Source organism: Vulpes lagopus, chromosome 17 (assembly GCF_018345385.1).
Source record: "Vulpes lagopus strain Blue_001 chromosome 17, ASM1834538v1, whole genome shotgun sequence".
Taxonomy (NCBI): domain Eukaryota; kingdom Metazoa; phylum Chordata; class Mammalia; order Carnivora; family Canidae; genus Vulpes; species Vulpes lagopus.
Window position 1 is genome coordinate 25175179 of NC_054840.1, and position 15857 is coordinate 25191035.

At 42.2% G+C, this 15857-nt stretch overlaps 1 protein-coding gene across 1 annotated transcript; it reads right to left on the reverse strand.

Annotated features, from left to right (window-relative positions):
- Positions 1-6229: 6229 nt before the first annotated feature.
- Positions 6230-9803, reverse strand: LOC121477540 (5-hydroxytryptamine receptor 3C-like). Its single transcript, XM_041731942.1, has 9 exons — positions 9783-9803; positions 9365-9409; positions 8804-8913; positions 8361-8530; positions 8043-8167; positions 7582-7584; positions 7015-7219; positions 6620-6835; positions 6230-6489 (listed from the first exon to the last, which is right to left on the reverse strand). The coding sequence occupies exons 1-9, from the start codon at positions 9801-9803 to the stop codon at positions 6260-6262; spliced, it is 1125 nt and encodes a 374-aa protein (XP_041587876.1). The 3' UTR covers positions 6230-6259.
- Between the last annotated feature and the right edge of the window lie 6054 nt (positions 9804-15857).

The following is a 15857-nucleotide window of genomic DNA, read 5'->3' on the forward strand; positions in this document are numbered from 1 at the left end:
GAAAAACTGGACCTAAGTCAAAAGGTTGGACTCAAAAGTAGAGTGGGGGGTGGCGGGGGAAGAAGAAAAAGAAAAACAGATGCCATTCTATTCAAGGCCTTGGTAATACAACCAATCCTTCCAATGATGTCTGATTACAATGAGAACAGATTCCCATGGAACTTCCTTTTAAAAAAAAGATTTTATTTATTTATTCATGAGAATACACAGAGAGGAGAGAGAGAGAGAGAGAGAGAAGAGAGAGAGAGAGGCAGAGACACAGGCAGAGGGAGAAGCAGGCTCCATGCAGGGAGCCTGACCCGGGACTTGATTCTGGGTCTCCAGGATCACGCCCTGGGCTGCAGGCGGCGCTAAACCGCTGAGCCACCCAGGCTGCCCTCCCGTGGAACTTCTGCAGATGATTTCCAATGGCCGTAAAAGAAAGATTACTCGCGGAGAGTTTCAGAATTCTGGAGGGTCACAGGTAGGGAGAAAAGATAAATATTTTAATTTGTTTACAAAACAACATGTTCAGGACTTCTGAGTGGCTGAGCGGTTGGGCGCCTGCCTTCAGCCCCGTGGGTGATCCTGGAGACCTGCTATTGAGTCCAACGTGGGGCTCCCTGCATGGAGCCTGCTTCTCTCTCTGCCCATGTCTCTGCCTCTCTCTGCGCCTCTCATGAATAAATAAATAAAATCTTTTTTAAAAAAGTAGATTTAGCTGCCAGGAAATGCATATGATAGAGGCAGAAGAAATAGAGCAGTAAGGCATCTCCTCTCCTGCTCTATAACCTCATAGAAAGCAGGGGGCACATCTTGTTCTATCCACTGACCCCCCCACTGTCCCCACCCAGGGTGTAGCATATAGTAATTAGCAGTCAGCAAATGTTATTTAAATGTCTGGCCCATCAGTTCACTGTGGATGGGGAGAGACACACAAGCACCTTGGGCAAATGTAAGAAAAATAGTAGGGAACCTCGTGGGGGTCCTGAGGCCACATCAGAGAAGTTGCTTGCTATTCCCACCTTGCTAAGGTGTGGCCCTCCATCTTGTGTGCAGTTTGGTAGAGATAGGGTTTGGAAAATGCACTACAGAGGAGGTGCAGAGGCCTAGAGCCAGGGCCCAGCCTTTTCTTTTTGATTGCTCCTCCAAGTTTCCAATGAAGGCCTAACCAGAGCTACCATTTATTGAGTTTGTGCCATGTGCCCTACACTGCGTTAGGCACTTTACTTACAGTATTCTTATCCTCCCAACTGCTTTGAGTGGTATTACTCCCATTTTATAGATTAAGAAAACTAAGGTAAAGAAGGTAAAAAATCTTGTTCATTGTCCACCCAGGTAGAAATAGGTAGAATCCAAACACAGATCTGATTCCAGTGTTCTTTCCTTGCTCTTTTTATTACTCCACAGCTGGGAAGTCTTGTGGACTGGATTATTAGGCCCCTGGTTATCCCACCAGTGAAATCCCTAGACAATCCTTGGATTCCGGGGTAATCGGTGTGGACAGGAGCTGTAGTTTTTCAAGTCACAGACACCAATAACTTTCTCCTTAGCTTATTCCAAGCAGGATCACACTACATGGTCCTACTCATCTAGGACCCTGGTGGATTAGGCTTGGAAATCTAGCTGTAACCTGGCAAGGGCAGAATTAGATGGTGGAAGGGGGAAATTAGTTTTGCAGCCCTGATGGATTGCAGTCACACACAGAGGCCATCGGCCAGGGCTAAGGATCCAGGAATACAGAAGCAACTGGAACACCCAAACGGCAGAGTGGGTCACTAGCTGGGGTCAGGTTGGCTGTGGTGTCTGGAGCAGGAGAGAAGGAAGGTCTTGGGACTCTGAAATACACCTGGAAAGAGAGTCGCATGGACTAACACTCATCTGACCTGCCATTCTGACAGGCCCAGACTCTGATCCTAGGCTTTCTTGAAATATGACAACCCCACACTTATCACTTCATTTTTCTCGCCTGAAAAATGAGGAGGCTAAACCAGAAAGTCGGTAATTCTTTATGTCTGTTGCCTCCCACCTAGAAGTCGATTTTGCATACTGAGTCTCAGTCTGCGTGATGAATAGATGTTCTCTGGTGCATCACATTTGGCTTTCTAGTTTCTGTAAGCTTGTAAATGATTTTTTAATCCATATTTTTAAAATTATTTAATCTGTGTTATTAGTTCCACTTCATAAATGAAATTGAAACTTGTGGGGGTGAATCCACCTATACAGGTTTTTACCCAACAAGTAAAAAAGTCAGATTAGAACCCAGGGTTGCCGGATTCCAAAGTCTCCCTTTTAAACTATTTTTCCCTCTGCCATTTAGAAGAAGCAGTGCTAATGAATGATCAAATAGGAGAAGTTATTAAAGGAAGGGTCAGAAATTAGAGAGGAAAAGGATGGGCTTGATAAGAAGTCTGTGACTTGGGATCCCTGGGTGGCGCAGCGGTTTGGCGCCTGCCTTTGGCCCAGGGCGCAATCCTGGAGACCCGGGATCAAGTCCCACGTCGGGCTCCCGGTGCATGGAGCCTGCTTCTCCCTCTGCCTGTGTCCCCCCCCCCCCCCGCCCCCGCTCTCTCTCTGTGACTATCATAAAAAAAAAAAAAAAAGAAGTCTGTGACTACACATGGGAGAGTGGACCTGAAGGGAGAGAAGAGAAAGCAAAGACAGTAATGAGATAATACATTTTAATGTCAGGTTAATATGGACCTGAAAGAAAATGTGAAAAACATGGAGAAATACTGCTTATAATAGTTTAGAGAAAGGAAGTGAGTACAGGTATGTGCAAGAACCACGGATAACACTGCTGATGAATGGATAAGATGAATGGCTACCATGCAGAGACAAACCATCAAATGCAAGACAGCCCAGGCAGGACCAGTTTCCTGTCAGCAGATTTTTCTAAAGATTTTCCTAAATTACTTTGCAAAGCCTTTCAGACGTTTGCCCCATAACAAGAGGAGAGTCATTATCACCAAGTGTACTTATCAGACAATTCTATTATAGATGGAACAGAAAGGCAGCAACCATATCAGTCAATTTTCTGGGAGGGTTCTGGTTTCAAGGTTCCACATGATTATTGTTTGTGTGTTAAGATCGTGTGTTCAGATTTTGCTTGAGGAGAAGATAAAATCACCATAATTATATTATGCCTTCTCTTACTGAAAGGAGATCTAGCCTCTTAATTCATGTGTCAAAAAAGACAAATTGCATAGCTCCTGTTCAAATGAAACACTTAATTCATGTGCCAGAACAAATGTGAAGAAAATAAGCGTAAAAATATGTACCGTGAAGATGGGTGGGAAAACTAAAATGCCACATATTGATCTTAAAGAATTTCAGAATCCCCTCAAAAGCTGGGTCAATGAGCTACTTAGAAATGTCAAGAATGAGTTTCCAGGTGACATGTGAGATGACTGTCTTGGGAAAGGGCATAGGAGAAGAAGATCCAAGTATTTGGCCGTAGAATATGTATGAGCAGCAAAAAACGAAATCTATGGAGGATACAAAGGAAAAGTGGATTTTCGGGATGAGATCTGGGGAAATACACACTACAGAAAGAAGTGGAGAAAGTGCAAGTAGTGAACTTACCTATTATGTATAAAGGGGGTGGAGGGGAGATGGGAGGAGTGGTAAAGCCTGAGGAAGGGAGTAAAAGGAAATTTAAAAGAAAGTTTGTCTTTGGGACCCTGATCAGGTTTATTTTAATTCTGACGTTAGCTGATAAAGATATGCAGCGGAACTGACATCTCAGCATGGAGCTCGGAGCTCTTAGAGAACCTGTCCAGTTCTCGTCCTCAGTTTGGAGGGCAGTGAGGCAGAGGCTCAGAGCCCAGTATCTAACCATGGCTCAGTCACTTAGCTGTGGCACCTAGGAGACAGCTCAGTGGCTGTCACTTCACCTCTGTGCTTCATTTCCTTCATTTATTTCATCTCTTGTATCTGAATATATAAAACTGGGGACATTAATACAAAACCACAGCACTATAACCTAAAGAGCTTTGAAAACCAAATGATTTTTCATAAGTTATTTGGTGGCTAAACCTGACCTGAAATGATGTGAGACTATCCCTAGTATCATTTCTGTTCCCTACTGTGAATATTCATAGATTTCACTGCAGAAATGTTAATGTGTTTGATCATAGGGTGCTGCCCTGTACCCCATATAGAAATGTTAATGTGTTTGATCATAGGGTGCTGCCCTGTACCCCATCTGCATCATTATTTCCTTTTGAAGTCTGAAAAATTCCTGGGACACCTGGGTAGCTCAGTGGTTGAGCATCTGCCTTTGGCTCAGGTCATGATCCCGGGATCCTGGGATAAAGTCCCCCAATGGGCTCCCCAAAGGGAGTCTGCTTCTCCCTTTGCCTGTGTCTCTGACTCTCTCTGTGTTTCTCACGAATAAATAAAATCTTTTTAAAAATATGAAAAATTCCAGATTCCAAAACACATTTGGCTGCAAGGGTTTGTGGATCTACAATTCATACTTCATAGGGTTACTGTAAGGATTAAATGTGATTATTTATCTAAGACACTTAGGAGAGTGCCTGCCACATATTCATAACACTAAGTGTCAGTTATTATTATTATTATTATACTGTGTCCTTTCTAAAGGCTCACTTTGTAGAAAGCTGTGAGTTGAAGAATTGAGAAATAATAACAGATATGCTGATTTATTTGGGTGAATGCCAGGGCCTCCCAATTTGAGCCTGGATTGTGTATATACTAGGTTTTGGACATGCCTAAAACACTGGTGATGGTGAGGGGGTGCTTGACAGGGCCTTAGAAACTGAGAAACCAAAGACATTCTTGGAAAAAAAAAATGCGAATGAAAGAAAAAGAATTAAGGAACACAAGTTGAGTTGGAAGACCATGGGCCTGGGTGCAAGTAGCAATTTAGAGCTTAACAGGGTGCTTCTGCCTCAATATTCCAGTTTCCTATGGACTTCTGCCCGAGGGCCAGCTGTAGGAAAGAACAAGTCATAGCTGGTCCTGGTGACTCAACACCCAGCTGGGGACGTCTGCCCTTACTGGCTTGGGCTCCTGCAGCAAACAAGGGGTAGGACCTTGGCCCGCATCACCAACAGCACCACTTCCAGTGAAAATTGATAGCCTTGCTAACCTTTGGGCATCTACAGCTCCCTGTAGAGGGAGCCAAAGAAGTTTGAGCAAGAGCAGCAGAGAGGAGGAACCAGCTAAATGCTGTTTAGTAAACATTACGTTAATCTTCTATCTTGCGATAGAAAGTCATAGAATAAAAGAAAGGAAAATAAATGGTTGCTAAAAATAAACGATTTTGTGTGAGTTTTAATTCATATGCTCTCATATCTGTGCTTTTCTGAACCTAGGGTGTCCAGCAAATCATGTCACAGCTCCCATGTAGAGTGACATAGTGGAGCCTCTGCTTCTCCCAGACAGGGGAAGATGGGATAGATGGGTCAACAGACAAACACTTGCAAAATCATAAGGCAAGTGCTGGAAAGGGGAATTTTCCAGTTCACATGGGGGCATTTGTGTTACTCGTAAGTAAAGCAGATGCCATTTTCAAATGTGCTGTCTTTGGCCTCATGTTCTTTACTTCACACAATTAAGGGCACATCCACTTTGATTGCAACACAGTTAATGGTAATTCGGGATTATGTTAACATCTAAATGCTTAAGGATGAATGAGTCATATGTCAGGCTGTGACAAAATGCTTCACACTTTAAGTAAGAGATGCCTGATTCTGGCACGTTATTAATTTCTAAAGCTTAAATCCAGAAAAACTAGATTTAGGAGATTAATCTCTATTTTATTATAATTCCTTATAATAGGTTTTGAACCCTTCTCTCCCCTCTCCCTGTTTTCACAAATTGTCTACAAGACTTAAAAATCCTTTTTACTTTGGTAATGAGTAGCTTCTCCAAGAAGACTCTCAATCCAAGATTTTTAATACTGTAATATAATGCAGGAAAGAGCCAATGCCTTCTGCAAAGGGGTTTATTGGGAGTGAGTCAATCAAGAAAGTATTCCAGGAACTTGAATCTTGAGGAGTCAGGCAGGCAGCATGTACCGGAGGCATGAAGAGGGCTGATGGCGTGTAGGAGCAAGGACCCTCTCTAGGAGGCACAGGCAATCATCCAGGTCTTGTCTGAAACTGCAGAGGACTGAGTTGAAAACAACTGAAACACCTGAAAACAAGGTGGTTGCCAGGGCTGTTAGGCTGGGATTTGGGCACACATGGGAGCTTGGCTGGTTCCAGAGGCAAGAGAAGCTCCAGACTAGAGCTTGTAGGTGGGCATTTGCCTAGGTGTTCCAGAGGACAATGACCGTGGTGATGGAGATGACCATGAAGAGCAGATAGAGTCGGAAGAGCAGGGTGTCCATCATGTGGCTGAACTGCACCCATAAGTCGACCAAGTGCTGCCTCTGAGCTTCATCTTCCTGCTGGGCCCTTGTGGACTCAGGACACCCATTTAACTCTGCCTCTCTGGGACCTGACACCTTTCCCACTAACTCCACCGGCTCCTTCACACCTACAGAGGGAAAGAGACTCAGCCATGGGTCATGAAGTGCACTTAGGGATGGAGGGGGCCAGGGAAGGAGGCAGGAGCAGAGGAGTGGAAGTGTGGGAAAAGGAAGTGTGGGCAGTGCTGACTCCCTTACCAGGCAGGTGGGTGGGGGTGGGGCCCAGGGTCTTATTTCCCTTCTGGGGTGCAGTGGGGCAGCATGTCCTTGGGTTGGCCCAGTAGAGGAGCAGAGAGTGGAGCCACCGAGGCATGGGTGGGGGCTGGGTGGTGGCCAGGTGCAGCAAATAGGTGATGAAAATGGTCTCCAGCAGGCTGACCACCATCAGGGACAGACACAGGGCAAAGTAGACACCTGGAGGGAAAATTAGTCTGCATGAGGGTCAGAGGTACTTCCCAGGACTTTGTGTTTTCTCTTTTCCCAGGGAACCCTTTTCCAGGATCTCTTTTTACTCTGACCTGGTTTCACTGGACCATCTCCCCACCCCATCCCCCACTTTGCTTTTATTATTCTGATGGAGGGAGGGACCTTACTGATGAGGGGGGTGCCAGTTGCAGGGAGTAAGTCATTCATCATGAGCAGGAAGACATTGTAGCCCAGGAGAAGTGTCATCTTGAATGGAGCACGATTCTCACTTTCTGCCGGCAGGTAGAAGCTGAGGGCGTCGATGGCAACCAGAAAGCCACTGGGCACCAGAAGGTTTATAACATAGAGTCTGGGCCTGCGCCTGATGGCCACCTGGAGGGAGGAGAAAGTGAGGAATAGGCTGGGAGGCTGCTGAGCCAGTTAAGAGCAAGAGTTGAGATGTGTCTCAGACCAAACTGTCTAGGAAGGAAATGTTACCTCAAGTCCCTTTCACTTTCCTCTCTTTCCAACAAAGTCATCTTAATCACCAGTCTCCCTTTCCAGGGTTTGCTTCTGCCATCCTGCTTATCACTGAAATGTATCTCATACCTTGTTGGCCCAACGTGTCAACTTTCTTCACTTCCATTTTTAGCCCTACCAGTGTAGGGCTCTTAGCAGGACTGTGGGACCAAATTCTTAGGTATCATGTACATTTTATCCTTGTATTTCTGCTTGTTTTCCTTATCAAGGTCTACCCTCTAGTGACCTTGCCAGTGGCCATTCAAGACCAGTGGGAGGTAAAGCAAGGCAGTGGCAGATAATTTGGATTTGAAAGCATAATATCACTTAGTGTTTCATAACTTTTCTACCATCTCTTTTTAAAAATAAATATAAAAATTCTTGCTTTCCAAAGAGTTCTGATAGACATGGGAGTTGGGAAGCTCATTTTCACTATGAGTCACTCCCATAGGAACTTTGTTTTTTCCTCAGGGAGGATTTATTCAATCAAGATTTACTGAGTTCCAGGTACCATTTTAGGTAGTGGAGATTTATTAGTGAAAAAAATTATAAAAATCTCCACCCTTATGGAGCTTACGTTCTAGTGGGAGAGCTTAAATTCTGGTGGGGGACATAAGCTATGCATCTTAGAGAAGACCATAACCATGGCCCCTGAGCTCACATAGAAAATGATTTGGTCATACTGGTTGGTGCCCACAGTCATCTTCACCATTCTCTGGTGGATATTCAGAAGTACCCACTCCCCCTTGCTCCGAATAAGGTTCCGTGATGTGTCCGAAATCTCCTGCACTTTCTTCTCCATGCCAAGGACCATGTTCTCTACTGCAAAGGAGACCCAGACAACTCAGCCTCACAAAATGCTCCCAAACCCTTTGCCCAGACTGTTGATCCCTTACCACTTAGCTTCCACACCCCTTTCAGTGAGATCCCCTTACTCTTCCCAGCTTCCTGGCCTCTTCTTTCTCAAAACCCTTTCTCTGCCTCTCAATAGGCCACTATAAACAGCCTCACTTACCTGTGTAGATGAATGAGCTGAAAGTGAGTGTGCAGTTCTGTTCATCAAAGGGGAAATAGAAGATGTCCAGGTTACAGATGCTCACCACCCTCATTGGCTTATCATATTTGATGAGACCTTCGCTGTTGATATAAGCCATGAGACCTGTAGCTGTCTGATCCACATCCATGCTGTATGTATGGGAGAGGGATAGGAAGATGGACACTGTGGGTTCCCTGTCAGTCTTGGCCCTCTTTCTCAGGGCAAACCATCCCTGTGCTCCAACCCCACTCATTTGATTTCCCCCTTCCACCTATAGCCATATTCTGGGAGGGGGTGTGTGTATGCTCAATTTAGACATTGCTCCTTCTAAGTTGAGTCTTTGCATGCCCCTTATTGGTTATATCAATCCCTTCCTTGGAGATAGGGTTTTCTTCTTGCTTTTTTCCAGGTCTGATACTCACAACTCCTCGATGAAGATATCTGGAAGCCAAAGATTCTCAGCTGCTATGCTGATCTTCCTGATGCCCCCACATTCCTCTGGGTTCCACCTGATGAATGGATTGTACCAAATCTATAGGAAACCATGGTGTGGGACAAATGGGGTGGGAACTAGTTTTAATCGCACTCCGCCTCCTGTACTTTACATTTCCTTTTTTCTCTCATTTCCTCACTCTCCTACGCCTTCTCTGGTGACAGCTGCCACTATGTCCTTAACAAAGTCCTTCTTCTAGTTCTCCCTCGATGCTCTCAAAGAAGACCTTGACCTTAGCTTTGGAGTCCCTGGGATGGAGACACTTGAGTCTCGTCTTTCATGATCTTGGTTTATTATACCTTCTCCCTGTGCCCCATCTCTGCACTCCAAAACTGGCAAAATAATCAGGAAGTTTTGTGTTTTCATTTGTTAGTCTGGCTCTGTTTAAACTTGTCTGATTTGTGAGTATTCTCAGCTTTATCCACTGTAATCTGCACCCAGGAGTAGAAAATGAGAGGTACCATAGTAAAGGGGAAACAGTCTGTCATACCAGGTTTAGCCACAGGAAAGACGTCATCAGTTGAAGCTGTGCGTCCTGAAAAAAACAGTTTTTATCTGGGATCATGGTCTCCATGAGATCAAGTCCAATGCCACCACCTACCTCCTACTCATTTCCAACGCTGTTCTATGTGGCAATTATGATTTTTAATCATAAACCACTGAAAAACGGAGGTCAAATAACCCAGGGTACAATAAGTGAAATTAAAAGTATGAAAGTCCATTGGGGTTATGTTTCTTATGGAGAGTCCAAAAAGGGACAGATTTTATCTGCCATGATGTCACTGAAGCATTATGCCCTGTCATATCTTCCCACGCCAAAGAATGAGATTTTTCACTTTACAATATTCAAGCAGGGAACCCACTGCTTACTACTGCTCATCCCATTGCTATGTTGAGTCAGGACTCACCACTTCCACAATGGCAGACATAGTGAAGGAGATGTTGACAAGAGTGGGGATGCTGTAGTTGATGACTGGACGGAAGGCCTTTCTGTTAAACACTGCTTGGAAGGCAGCAGGATCCACTCCATATCGGTCAAAGCCTGAGCAATTGATGGTGAATGTGTTTCCTCTTCCTGCAGAGAGTAGAGACCCTGTGAGAAGAGTGCCAGGACTGGGACTGGCTAGTGTTTCTGCACAGAGAAAACAGGGGGCATGAGAGAAGCATGTGAGCTCCTTCTTCCTGGGCCAGGGAGTGTGGCCTGGCTGGTAGGCAAATGGTGGAAGTTGATGAGGTGAGCTGAGTCAGGGCTCCATCCTCAATTCCATTGTTTCTGTACCTATGCAAAACTTGTCCAAACATATAGGCAAACTCAGCCCTGACCACCACTTTTCAGTGTCCTGAATCTTACCACAAACCTCTCCACCTTTATTCAGTGTCCTTCTATTGCTCCTCTCTGTCCTTGATACACTTAGGTGATGTCAGTGATAATTTTTGGAATCACGGTTCTTCTCCTAAATACATTAATACAGCATAGATGATCATCAATTAATGACGAAGGCAATCAGGTTGGCAGGATGAGTATGTGGGACCTTGCAGAAGAAACTCAGGTTTTCAAGTTAATAAGAATTTACTGTGTTTCTGCTACACTGTTCAATTGTTCTCCTCTAAACCACAGTGGTTCCCACCACTGAGACTTTCTTAAAGAGACTTCCCTGCCCATCTTATACCTGGCCCTTTTCTAGTCATAAACTTTGTGATGCAGAAATAGAGAATTATGTGATAGCATCTTCTGGTAGAGTCTATTCAGATATGTCTTTGATATTGTACCAACCCTCATTGTTCATTTGCAATAATGAATGAGAAAAAATAATCTGTTGAAAATTTTTTCCTGAAAATGTTTTCCTTTTTCATGACAGATCTTCTCATCACCTTCTCCCATTTAGCATTTTCTCTGTTCCATTTAATTTACTTCAAGAGAGCTGAGAAAGAATTTTCTCCTTTTTAACATTAGTTGATACTCAGAAACATGCAACTGGGTTATGTGCCTGGAAAGAGAAAGACATGGGGAGAGAGAAGAAGCCAAGAGAAGTGCAGGGGGAGAAGGATCTTAAAGAGGTACAAAGCTGCCAGTGTCTTGAGTTTTTGTTTTTACCAAAATGAATATCCAGGAACTGGCTCTCTAGGAGTAACAAAAATTAGCCTGGTTTGTCTGTTTCTTAGACATTATATGTTTGCTTTGTTTTTGCTCTTGTCCCTTCTTACCTTGAAGAAGCAGGTGGAGAATGAGGCAGAGGCAGAATCCATTCTCACGGAGCCAAGCTCTTCCCATCTTCTCTTTGGCTCTTCTCTGAGATAATGTTGATCTCTGGAGACTTAGTGATGATTTTGATCTTAAAAGACCACAGGCCACACCTTGAACCCTAGCTTTGAATAATACATGTATCAGGTGGCATTGGCCAACTCTCTAACAAGCACCCCCGGTGACAAGAGAATATCACAGAGGACTACCCTACCCTGTGCCCTAGTAAGCCTGAATCTCATCTCCAAAAGTAATTTGGCAAATCAGTTTGGAGAGGAGGAAGAAAAAAATATTTGGTAACTAAAACAGTGCTAATGGTCTCCTCATACTTTGAGTCAGTCTGGCATATAATGCATCAGAAAAGGCACATAATAATTGCCAGTCTTCAAGTGGTACATGCATTTACTTTAACCTTGCTACTATCTTTCAAAAAAACAAACAAACAAACAAAAAAACAAAAAACAGGGGCCTCCCTTTTATAATTGACTTCTGACTCTGAGGTTTTATTTATTATTTTTTAAAGATTTTATTTATTTATCCATGAGAGACACAGCGAGAGAGACAGAGACATAGGCAGAGGGAGAAACAGGCTCCCTGCAGGAAGCTGGATGCAGGACTCAATCCCAGGACCCCAGGATCACACCCTGGGCCAAAGGCAGACGCTCAACCGCTGTGCCACCCAGGTGTCCCTGACTCTGAGGTTTTAAATATGACTTCAGTGTGTCAAGCTTTTGATTTTTTGAGTGTGTCAAAAGCAACCCACGTATACTAGATGGAGGGAGTGATCAGTGGGGTAGACAAGAGGTGGTAAAGGAAACACAATTTTTAGTGAAGTTGACTTAGGAGAATATGAGCAAACAGCTTGCAAATTAATGTTGCTTTGGCCCTGCTAATGTTTGTAAGAAATTAGTTAGTTGTCAACATGTTAAAAATTGGGAGATTTCATGCAAAACTTGTATTTCTGGCTGCATTTGAAAAAATAAAATTAAGCAATACTGGGCTCATGTTGACAACAATCTGCTAAAGCTAATGTTATGCCCTTTAGATGGAACATTCTTTCTAGATCAACACAGTCTGTCACCAACTATTGATTATTCCTGACCAGCTCCCCTCATTTATGTTACCTGCTTGGCCTCTCTAGGCATTTGAGTTTGCTTTGAATGTGAAGATTGATTTTCTTGTATAGTTTTAAAAGAGCTTTGGGAAGTAATTTCAAAATACCATGCCATGCCTAAGTGATCACAGGTCTCATCAGATTTAGCATGTACAACCATTTTTTAAAAAAGACTTTATTTATTTATTTATTTATTTATTTATTTATTTATTTATAGCATGCTCAAGCAGGGGGAGGGGCAGAGAAAGAGGAAGAAAAAGAGATGCAAACAGATTTCATACACATTGGTCGCAGAGCTGGACATGGGGCTCAATCTCATAACTCTGAGATCATGACCCCAAGATCATGATCTGAACAGAAATCAAGAGTTAGATGCACTGAGCCAACCAGGTGCCCCTAGTATGTTCAACTATTTGATTCATGGTAGAAACCAGACATGGTATGGTTAAGTACACCAAAGTAATCAATGGGGTTTAACCTGTTTTATACTAGAGTTAATTGCATTAGGGAAGGCTCTAGAGAGGGTAATGAGTGCCTTAGAGAACAAAGGGAAAACAATTGAAGGGGAAGTTGAGTGGATCAGTTGGTTAAGCATCTGCCTTAAGCTGAGATTATGATCCTGGGGTCCTAAGATGGAGCCCCACATAGGGCTCCCTGATCAGGGGAGAGTCTGCTTGTCCCTCTTCCTCTGCCCCTCCCCCTGCTCATATTCTCTCTCTCTTTCTGTGTCAAATAAATAAATAAAATCTTTTTTAAAAAGAGGGACAGCAATTTCTTCAATGAAGAAGCTTTACAGACTGAACTGGAATGATTCACTAACAAAGGTTTCCTTATCTCTCATATTGTGGTTAGAGATAATGTCTGTGTGGTACCTTTCCAATTCAAAGCAATTACTGAATTGAAGTAGAAATAAATGTAAAAATGGCAGTAATAGTAGTCCTTATTGTTACTCTGGCTCTCTTTAGATTGCTCAGGTTGCTTCAGCCTGAATGGAATCTTCTGGACTTAAAATGTCTGCATTGACTGAAACAATCCTGGTCTCTGTGAGCATCAGTCTTTTCTCCCAGCTTTGCTCAGCTTTAGGTTACCAAAAGCGTCACCCCTCACTCTCTTCAGCAACCCTTTGCATCATTTGAGAATCCTTTCTCCTATGGGAAGTTTTTTTTTTTTTTTTTTTTTTTAAGGTGACTTTAGATCAGCATTTCTCAAAGCATTTTCTGCAGAACATTATATCTACAGGATGTTGAATGCATGTCTAAAAAATTATTTTTGTTACTTTAAGTTCAAATAAGTCTGGGAAATACTGAATTAAGATGGCTAAATAGGGATCCCTGGGTGGCGCAGCGGTTTGGCGCCTGTCTTTGGCCCAGGGCACGATCCTGGAGACCCGGGATCGAATCCCACGTCGGGCTCCCGGTGCATGGAGCCTGTTTCTCCCTCTGCCTATGTCTTTGCCCCTCCCTCTCTCTCTCTCTCTCTCTGTGTGACTATCATAAATAAATAAAAAATAAATAAAAAAAATCTATATTTAAAAAAAAAAGATGGCTAAATAGATTTTATTATTTTAGGATTTCTCAGAATATTTAGCCAAAATGTTCATGTGACTTGAATATCATATATATAATTTCCCAGACTTAGTTGACTTTGGGAATTTCTTTTTCTCAGAATATCTTGCAGGACTAACACTTCATCCATAATTTTGGGAAAACACTGCTTTAGGTAAATAGAATAAATGTAGAAGAAAAAAACTTGAAAATTCTACAGATGAGATATAGAATGCAAATAGGTATATATAAATAAATCAAGAGATCAAAAAATAAATTAGATAAGTTTTTTTAGATAAGCATTATAAAACTTGAAGTTTGATATGTAAGAACCTACAAACAAATAAAAAGTAAAAAAGATACAATTTCAAGCTGTTTCTGAATCCATGAGCCATATAAACTTTGGCTCAAGAAGGAATCTTTTTGTTTTTTCTTTTTCTTTAGATCAGTGATCTACCAGCTGTAGACCACATGTCATTCACCTAGATCTAATTTTAGGATGAAAGTTTAAAAACATGTTTTGGTATTGTTACTTTTCAAATATGCTCAGACAGTAACATTTCAGTAGCTGAAAAGCAACGCTGATTTTTTCTCCTTGGTAGTCTTATAATCAATCAAGTATATAATTTGTGTTTAAGAGTACATATTTTTTCCTCATGGTGTTCAATAAATGAATTACTTTGAGTGAAAAATAAATACAGCCTGAATAGATTTCTAATTTTCCTGAACAGATATTCATGCCCAAAAATAGTTATCACAAATGTAGACTGAAGTGGTTTATCTTTTCTCACCAGAAGCCCATATTTATAAAGTAAAACACTTGAGAAGTTTTGGGGAGTGCCTGGGAGTGACCACTCTTCCAGCCTGTGAGGGCCTGTTTTTAGAGAGAAGGCACCATCTTGCCTGCACTATTGGTTTGGCTTCTCTGGTTTAGCGGGACCCTGTTGCCTTCCACTTTGTGGCCTGACAGGTGACCACTCCACACTTCTCCATAACGTAAGAGAATGTCCCATGTACATCTTACCAGGAGAGATGTCAGACTCATAGCATCATTTTTTTCAGTTGAGTAAGTAACCATCAGTTGTCATTCTGGGAAGATTAAAATCCCAAGGTCTGTCTACGGGCTATGATGGTTATTTTAGCTGAACAGATTTAGATGATTGCTCACGTGGAGGGGGCAGCTAAAGTAAAAACATGGAAATTACAGTGTTGTGAGGACCTCAGATTTGAGTAGGAGAGTGACAGGAAATGAAACTGTGGTATTATGTGGGGCCAGATCATGGAAGGCCTTGTATATATACCAAGCTGGAGTTTGATTTTATTCTATCACTCAGTGGTTCTCAAAGTTGAGTAAGGTTCAGACATCTTTTAAGGGAAACAAAACTCCTAAGCCCCTGATAATGACTTGAATTATTTGCAATATCACTTAAATATGTATATTTATAAAATCATGTATAAAGTCCTTATACTCACAGCTCTTATACTAGTATAAAATCAGAATAAATTTAGCAAATTATACAAGACTGTAGAATGAACACAACACTAATTTAATGGGATAATACTGTTTTGCTAAAATTAGATAATTGCTGTCTATTTTCCCCTCTTTTTAACAAGGAGCTAATTTTTGAACACCTATTTATTATTTTGTGTTGGGTCAATTTGATAGTGCTTCTCAATATAACAGTACTTGAAATTTTTTTTATAGCAGTTCGTTTCTTTCTAACTACTATCCTTACCGCTAATGAACTTAGGACGTTATTACTGTGAAGGTGAGAAGTATGTAATTCTTTCCTTCATAAAGTGACTATGTGATATGATTTATCATAATGCTCCTATACTGCTGTGTACCATATGAACACTCACCCTACTCATTGTGGTTCTCTGTTGAAAATACTGTGAAACCTTTGTCTGTATAACATGCAGTGATGTCATTTGGCTTTCATTCGGCATTGTTGACATCTTTTTTTTTCCTGACTTATTTAAACATTAAAACAATTCCAGTATAATGAATATACAGTGATATATTAGTTTCAGGTGTACAATATAGTGATTCAACGATTCTATACATTACTCAGTGCTCATC